This window comes from Poecilia reticulata, chromosome 21, assembly GCF_904066995.2.
Source record: "Poecilia reticulata chromosome 21, P_reticulata-male-v2, whole genome shotgun sequence".
Lineage (NCBI taxonomy): Eukaryota > Metazoa > Chordata > Actinopteri > Cyprinodontiformes > Poeciliidae > Poecilia > Poecilia reticulata.
The window spans coordinates 6,312,034-6,321,071 of NC_088850.1; the positions used below are offsets into that span (position 1 = coordinate 6,312,034).

Sequence of the window (9,038 nt, forward strand, 5' to 3'; positions counted from 1 at the left end):
ACAGAGATAAATTAAGTTGTATCTTAACATTAATTTCCTTCAGAGGTAAATGCTGTTGGCAAGAACGATCTCCTGTAGCGGTCAGTATTACAGCGAACTAGGTGAAGCCTCTGACTGAAGAAAAAAAAAGTAAAGTTTCATAAAAAATTTTATCTATCGTGGATTGTTGTTAGACATGTAATCTGTTAAATTGCCAAAGATTGGTGGGAACAATCTCATATGCTTTCACTGCACTTCCATCTACTAAAGTGTAAACATTTGGCAATAATGTTTCTAGCTTAAGTTTAGAGATTTAAAGTTGCATTTACTCAGTTTATAATTTGTCTTTGAGTATATTTTTGCTGTTTTGTCCAAAACTGTCACCACAAACTGGACTTTTTTTTTCCTCAAGGAGGACCAGTTTTTTTCTACCATTACAATCATATACTTGACTAGAGCAGAGATATCCAATATTATGAGAACTGATGTCGAATGTCACAGAAGACTGGTTCAACAAAAATGCATAGACAAATCACAGTGAGAAGAAAAGCAATACTGTATTTTTTTTTTTTTAGGAAATTTATTTAAAAGAAAATTAAAAGAATAACTTGTTTAGACATTTGGTGGTCAAACAAAACAAGAAGAGGCAAGACAACTAATAACTTAAAGACTCTTGGAGATTCAAGTTCCTGATTCCAGAGAAACCAGGCACACAGAAGAAAAAACAGGGCATTTCAAAGACAAGTGGTGTAGTGAGAGACAAAGACATTGGCACTTCATAGAGCATCATAACGGCCGGTCTCATGAGGTCCACTAAACATGCCCCTTCACAAGACGGTCCACTTCAATGTGAAGCAGTCATTTTCTGTGCAGGCTTGCTGCCCTTCTCCAGAGGAGTCCCCAGCTCTAGCTGAGGAGAGTTGTCTGAATGATCAAGTTCAGTCCCAGTTAAGAGGTTTGAGTGTCCGCAGAGTGAACCAGTCCATTTCTCTGGCAAACATTATCAGTTCAAAATACAGCCATGATCAGCAGTAGTGGTCACATGCCTCAGAGCGCTACATGTATTAACTGTCAGGGCAGTTGAGAGAGATGAGATTCAATGGTCTGGAAAACAAATTAGAGAGCATGATAATTAATTAAAACATACACATTTTAAAGTCATCAAACAATATTAAAACTGAAAAAAAATATTTAGAGACTGCAGTTGAAGTGGACTTACTTTCGCCAGCTCTCCCACTGATCCTGAAACCAAACATAATCGAGATCCTTCCTTCCACAAGTCCTTCAGTCGCTGCTTCATGACATCGACATTCCTGAAACAAACACAAAAGTGTTATCAAAGTGTTGTCTAGTGGTTCTTATAGGCTGACAACTCATAGCTGCCAACACCAACCAATTCTTTAACTTGGACCTGGAAAACTACCAGAACTTAAACTTAAAGCCATGGTTTTTCCCGGTGTATTTTAAGCCTGGCGGGCACTAGGCTTTACTTGTGCCCCCACCAAGCTTATTTTTTTAAAGTCTTTTTTAAATGTTTGCATTTTTTAAGACTTTATAGTTGGTGTTCAGGTATTAATCTTCCAATCTTTTAATACATAATTAAGTGATATTTCCAATTTTCCGTTAACTTTAAACATTTAACTCAAAAACACGACGGGCTGCAGGATGAATGACTGCCTTAGCGCGCAACCACCAGGTTTAGCAAGTTTTCTGAGAGAAACCTTGGAAGATGGCCTACTTTGCTTCCTTGAACAGGTTAGGATAGGTCTATAGGTACACAAAACATGTTTAATAAATTTTTTGCACATAATAAATCTTAGATAATCAGATTTCCAAATGCTATTGAGCTCCTTTCAGAATTAGCTGTTTTAGGGCTTCTTGTCACTTTAAATCCAAATAAATTCCCCCAAAAATCAGCATTTACACTCGCATGTGAAAATGGCTGCAAACAGATGCACAGTCATACAACCATACATCTTTGAAAAGCATTAGTAGAGCCTCCTGGACAATCAACAAGAATGTAGTAAGTGATTTTGGGATGGCAAGTAAAAAACAAAACACTTGTCTTGTTCAGCTGTCACTGTACAGCGGTTTAACCTGCTGACCAAACATCCTGGAGCTCAGCTGTGGCTGCTAAGTAGCAGGATGGGCTTTCCTGCTGTTGCTAGGTGAGGGGCAGTGCTTGTTGATCTGTGACGTTACATTCCAGAGGTTTTTGAAACAACTCATTTTCTAGACACCACAAAACATGAACTTATTGCCAAAAAACCTCTGGATAGTTTTTTTTTTTAAGTGCACACGCCACAGTCTTGACCGTCTTTTAGTATGAACTAAGGAAAGCACTAATTTCAACTGAACACATTTTATTCTACATTCAGCTGCTGTCAACAGAACTAAATTTAGATTTAGTTGTGATGAAGCCAAGATATTAAGTTGAATATTAATCGGTAACATTAAAGATGTCCACCTTAAAGGCCACTAGAAATCCTCACTCATTCTGAAATATGAGCGTCACAAGACGATCAAAAGGTTCAACTTTGGAGATTCTTTAAGATGGTAATCAGCATGGCACACCCACCTGTCCTCTGAGCAACTGTCCTGCAGTCTCTTCTCGGCTTTGGAAAGTTCAGGCCACCATTTCCTGATGATGGACTGAACCCAGTGTAAAGCCACCGTTATGTGTCTGTCAAGAATAATTAACAGATAAATGCAGTTGTTAGGCCTGACTGGTTTTCACCCCATCCAAGTCATTCTTAGACGTAAACAACAGGTTTGTATAATGTAAGAAGAAGAGCGCCCCCACTGGTTCTGTAATGGCAAGCAGAATTAGCTAAAGCCAGATCTAAAAACTCATTTTTCAGGGAAATAATTGTGGCGTTTTCACAGCAGGGACTTTAGGAAGTTTTTTCCTGGACCAAATCAGAAAACAGCAGGTAGCATTGTGGTGAACGAACGGTACGACTCCTTCACTTTAGTCATATCATCCTCTGCCTGTCATAATTTCTGGTAACATCAAAATTACATCAGTTTTAAATTTTTACTTCCACACAACATATCTTATGCACAATGATTCGGTGTGTTAAAAAACACTGAATAAGTGTTTTAATACATCAGTTTATGTTGTAATACTTTCATTAAGTGGAACTGAAAAACTATAGTGAAAGGAATTTCTGCTTCAGCGTTTCCCCAAATATGGAAGGAAAAGCAATCTCTGAAGTCCTTAAGAAATTTTGACCATTATATTTAAAATATTTTCTCTCAGTTTACGCTCCAAAATACAGAATAAAGTGACCAAAGCTGTCCAAGATTGTCACCTTCCTCCTTTTCACAAAAACTAGCATTTCTTCTGCTACATGGTTAGCAGGGAGAGGTAAAGAAATCACAACTAAAACTTCTTGCATGGATGTGGTGATACAACATTAATGATATCAGAGGGACTTACTCTTCATATTTGCTGGAAAGAATGACTTTGACTTGGGGCAGCAGGTCAACACAGCAACCAAGTGACAGACATGGTGCTTCAGTTTGAAGACTAATAAAATCAGAAAAAAAGAAGCATAAATAATGAATGGATGACAATTCACAGTTGACTGAAGGGGATTTACTGATCGTACACCTGAATTTTCTATAAAAGAGGTAGAAAAGTAAAATAATTCATTCCATTAAAACAGTAAACTCTCTTTAGCATCTATTTATGTCACACATTCAGTTCAGCCATAAAATAATGAAACAACTCATTTAAATGAACTGAAGAAAAGAAGTTGAGATCACTAAAAATACATTGATTTTTATCACTTATTGTGGTATTTATAGATATTTTTAAGTGTTTTTCATCCATCCATCCATTTTCTTCCGCTTATCCGGGGTCGGGTAGCGGGGACAGCAGCTTCGGAAGGGAGGCCCAGACTTCCCTCTCCCCAGCCACTTCTTCCAGCTCCTCCAGGAATCCCAAGGCGTTCCCAGGCCAGCCGAGAGACATGGTCCCTCCAGCGTGTCCTGGGTTTTCCCCGAGGCCTCCTCCCGGTGGGACATGAACACCTCACCAGGGAGGCGTCCAGGAGGCATCCTGACCAGATGCCCGAGCCTCAACTGGCTCCTCTCGATGTGGAGGAGCAGCAGCTCTACTCTGAGTCCCTCCCGGATGACCGAGCTTCTCACCCCATCTCTAAGGGAGAGCCCAGCCACCCTGCGGAGGAAACCCATTTCGGCCGCTTGTACCCGTGATCTCGTTCTTTCGGTCATGACCCAAAGCTCATGACCATAGATGAGGGTGGGAACGTAGATCGACCGGTAAATCGAGAGCTTTGCTTTTTGGCTCAGCTCTCTCTTCACCACCACGGACCGGTACAGCGCCCGCTTCACGGCAGACGCTGCCCCAATCCGCCTGTCGATCTCCCGCTCCCTTCTTCCCTCATTCGTGAACAGGAAGATCCCCAGATACTTAAACTCCTCCACTTGAGGCAGGACGACCCCCCTGACCCGGAGAAGGCACTCTACCCTTTTCCGGCTCAAGACCATGGCCTCGGATTTGGAGGCACTGAGCCTCATCCCGGCCGCTTCACACTTGGCTGCGAACCGCTCCAGTGAGAGCTGCAGATCATGTTCCGATGAAGCCAACAGGACCACATCATCCGCAAAAAGCAGAGATGCGATCCTAAGGCCACCAAAACGGATCCCCTCAACACCTCGGCTGCGCCTAGAAATTCTGTCCATAAAAGTAATGAACAGAATCGGTGACAAAGGGCAGCCTTGGCGGAGTCCAACTCTCACCGGAAACGAGCCCGACTTACTGCCGGCAATGCGGACCAGACTCTGACACCGGTCATACAGGGACCTGACAGCCCGTATCAAAGGGCCCGGTACCCCATACTCCCGGAGAACCCCCCCACAAGGCCCCGAGGGACACGGTCGAACGCCTTCTCCAAGTCCACAAAACACATGTAGACTGGTTGGGCGAACTCCCATGCACCCTCCAGAACCCTGCTGAGGGTGTAAAGCTGGTCCAGTGTTCCACGACCAGGACGAAAACCACACTGCTCTTCCTGAATCCGAGGTTCGACTATCCAACAGACCCTTCTCTCCAGGACCCCTGAATAGACCTTACCAGGGAGGCTTAATATACAGTTTTTGTATTAATATAACTATAATATATATTGACAAGGTACAGTTGAAACCTGAAGTTTAGAAGACAAATTTCCCTGATATGTAATATTCTGAATTCAAAGATGGTCACAAAAAAAAAATCTCAATATGTTTTCTAACATTTACCAAATAGAAATCATTTTAGTACATCTGACTGACAAAACCAGAAAAATTTGGTCTAATTTAGCTTCAGAGAGTGAGAAAGAAATGTGTATGCGTCTTTATTTGCTGTATGTAAACTTATGGCTTCAGCTGTATAATCCTATCACGGACATGTTACATTTTAAAACCACCAGTTGTGAAAAAAAAACCCGTAAAAATTTAACAGTTGGGCTATAAAAATGAAAGGTAACTCACTTGTTAGTTAAGACAGGTAAGCAGTCAAGCAGCACTCCTGTGTCTTGTATTCTGAGGAGCAAAAACAACTAAAAATGAGTTACATGGTTTGAGAAAAAGCCCAAAGCACCAAATAATACGATATAATTTTACCTGATAAGGTAGGACACCAGCTCGCTGGCATTTCTTCGCCATAGTGTCAGGGCTACTTTAAGTCGGAGATCTCTTCCAAAGAGAATGTGGGTCATAGCTTCATGGTCCTTTGATAACTTGTGAAAATGAAAAAATACTTCTGTGTAAGAGAAAACCAAGACGGTGAACGTTCTTTTACAAGTCTGTTTCTCACCTCGGTAAAGTCCGCGTACTTGGAGCTGGCCCCTGCCATCTTGGAAGCCTCAGCAGGGTTCATCGGCGGCCTGGAGTGAACGCCCCGCACGTCATCGGAGCATGTCACCTCATTTTCCTTGTTGGCCATGCCGGGGCCACGGAGACGGCCTACATTTGATGACCTTCGGTGCAGCTTTGCGCCCACCTCCACCGATGAACAACTCCTCCTCTTGCAAGGCAACGGCCGCTGTGTTTTGCCCAGACTCTGCACTGTGTGATGAACCGGGAATCTGAGGGGAGAAACACGGAGACGGGCCAAAGCAGCGGTCGTTCAGAAGGGAAGTGAGATTCAAAGCCACAAAATATTCTGTGTTGATGGAATGGGAAGATGACTTACAGGCGCATCTCAAGCAATTAGAATATCACTGAAAACTAACTATATTAATTATAGATTATGACCAACAGCTAATAAAACACCAAATTCAGCTTTCAAAACAATTAGTATTAGGAATTTTCAATCTGCTGCTCTTCAGACCTTCTTAATAACTTCCGACTAAAAACGGCCGTTATTCAAACTTAATATTTCAATCTTTTTAAATAAAGATTTAAATATCAAGTTTTAGCTGCTTGTTCGCATATTTTTATGGGGATCTATTTTTCTTGTGAGTTTCAAAATTATTAGGTATTTTTCATCATTTTCAAAGGAGAAATTTTTACCCATCAATTTTTGGCAAACGTTTAATGTTTGTCCTTATGTTGGAGTCTAGAAATAGAAATAAAATGGGGACTGTTTAAAAATTACAAATATCTACTACAGGAAATTGGTTATCAAAATTTAAAAGCCCATAATATTTGTAGTTATAAATGTTTTTTTTTTTAACTAAAGGTTGCAGAAAATGAAAAATCTTTTTTTAATATACCGAAATGTATATTAAAGGTGTTCAAATGTACACCTATACAGGGTTTCCTACAGGGCAGCTGTCCAGATGGCTGCCATGTTTTTGAGTTAAAAAATATTTAAAGTTGAGAAATAACTTTAAATAAAATTTGAAAATATTACTTGATAAGTGTGCATTTTTGGAAGACCAGAAGATTAATACCCAAACACCAACTATAAAGTCTTAAAAAAATGTCAATAATTAAAAAAAATCTAAGATAAATTAATAATGCTAAGCCTGGTGGGGGCACAAGGAATACCTGGTGGCCCGCCAGGCTTGTAATGCACTGAGGGAAACCCTGCTATTCAGTACTATGTCAGTAATATATTTGTTAATTGTCACAGAAAATGTTTTGAGAGTTTTAAGATACTCTTGTAAACTCATTAAAATATTACAATAAAGTTATTTATTTTCCAAAACTTCAGATGGATCCAGTTGTAACTTTTTCACAAAACTGTGTTGCTTGGATCAAAATACATGCAATTATTTTTCCAGTAACTGGGTGGATTTTTATCTAGGATTTATGTTTACAATGAACTCAAGTCAGCCACAACAAATGACTTATACACCTCCCCATCTGAATGGACTTTGCTTCAAAAATATTCTCAAATTTGTAGCTGTCCCTGTTGCTTCTCAATCTTTTTCTAACAATTTCCTGCTACTTCATTTGAATGAAAATGCTTGGATATGGCAAATCAAAAATGTACACCAATTCTTTTAAAACCTGAATGTTGTGTTTTGATATCATCTTGAACTATCAAATTCTACATTTAAAGATTACGCAACATGTGAATGCTACATTTTTTATTTCAATCACTTAAAAGGTTTTATGATATTCTAATTTCTTGAGGTCTACCTGTAATATTCCAGGGCTAATCTGTGGGACGGTGAGTGAATGATTATATTTGGATAAACCCCACGGATGTGAAATTAGGGACTCACCTGTCCTTATCTAATTCTTCCTTATTAATAAAATCCACCTAAAACAAAAGGATAGGGGATGAGGGCTCTACCACTACTAGAAACCACTGATCTACACTTCACTTTCACCAGGATTTAACACACATATTTACTGTATTTCATGCATTTAAACCAGAGTTCTTGGTATTCATACCTTCTTCATGTTCTTTTCAGTCGAAACATCGAAACATGCAGGCAGGACCGCAGAAAGCCATTGGATTTATTGCAGCTGACCTTAAAGACTTCCCGTTGCTTACAATGGTTGCCAGCTGCCATAATAAGGGACACTGTTGAACAAACATAATCATTGATGGTATAACTCACATATCCGGAGCTGGCAACTAACATTAAGGCTATCTTTTAACATAATATCAACTAAGAATGTAAAAGGTACATCTAAACGTTTTAATTGAATAGGCGTTTCCCGATTTAGACTCGTTAAGCTGCAATAAAAGTCGAAATTAAAGTTCAGAATACACTTCTAGCTCGCATAATCATGAAAACAGGCCAAGTAAGGAAGTGAACATTAGCTGATAAAACAGCAATTAATACTACCCAACTGACGCTACAAGTAGCTTTAACTTTTAGCATTTAGCTCAACTGCGAAGAAAACACGGAGACGTCAAAAGTAACGAGCTGGGCCGCTGCTACGAGCTAGCTGGCTAACAGGTTAGCCTCGCCACCTTCAGGGAACATATGGCTTCACATAAAAACAAATGGTAATTCCGACAAGCTACTGTTTTCACCATTTACATCGGGGGTCGAATACCAACCGACTCATTTTGTAGGTTGTAGTAAGAGCTCCTCAGGTGTGTAAATCCCAAAAATACGTGAAAAACTGGTTAAACTCAGACCAAAAACTCCACCTCGATGTTAACGCCTCACAGTTTAACCATTCAAATGAATACACCACCGGTGTGCGGGATTGTGGGATTGATTTTGGCAAAGAAAGGAATGGAGTTTGGGTAGATTTAGCGACGACTGGTGGACGTTGGCAAACAAGCATTTGTAACGCCACGCTATGGCGCCATCATGTGGTAGGTAGTCTGCACTGCAGCTTGGTAAAGGTAGAGCACCGTTTTCACGGGGGTTCTGGACGATTCCTAAGTAAAACGACTCATATAATAATGTCAAAGTTGTAACTTTCAGGTTAATCGACAGCTGTTGTTAAAACAACAAAAGTCTAAAATAAATAAATAGACCTGGTCTTGTGAGTGGGGTTCTTCTTACAGTTTTCTGTTTTGATTTTAATGACAAAGAGAATCAGTCCTTTTCCAACTTTCTCATGTTCAGTCAGCCACCAAACACTCTCTTCCACACATTTTGTGTTTTTATGTTTATTTTTTATTATTAATG

At 40.0% G+C, this 9,038-nt stretch overlaps 1 protein-coding gene across 2 annotated transcripts; it reads right to left on the reverse strand.

Annotated features, from left to right (window-relative positions):
* Positions 1 to 638: 638 nt before the first annotated feature.
* Positions 639 to 8,658, reverse strand: katnbl1 (katanin p80 subunit B-like 1). 2 transcript variants are annotated; one of them, XM_017302050.2, is made up of 10 exons: positions 8,429 to 8,658; positions 7,837 to 7,969; positions 7,665 to 7,702; positions 5,804 to 6,074; positions 5,611 to 5,726; positions 5,479 to 5,529; positions 3,422 to 3,511; positions 2,558 to 2,662; positions 1,199 to 1,292; positions 639 to 1,083 (listed from the first exon to the last, which is right to left on the reverse strand). In XM_017302050.2, exons 2-10 carry the CDS (start codon positions 7,843 to 7,845, stop codon positions 1,051 to 1,053), a joined length of 807 nt encoding a protein of 268 aa, XP_017157539.2. In that variant the 5' UTR covers positions 7,846 to 7,969; positions 8,429 to 8,658; the 3' UTR covers positions 639 to 1,050. The 2 variants fall into 2 exon arrangements, with proteins under 2 accessions (XP_017157539.2, XP_081458492.1); XM_081602366.1 differs by having other exon boundaries at positions 8,456 to 8,657.
* Between the last annotated feature and the right edge of the window lie 380 nt (positions 8,659 to 9,038).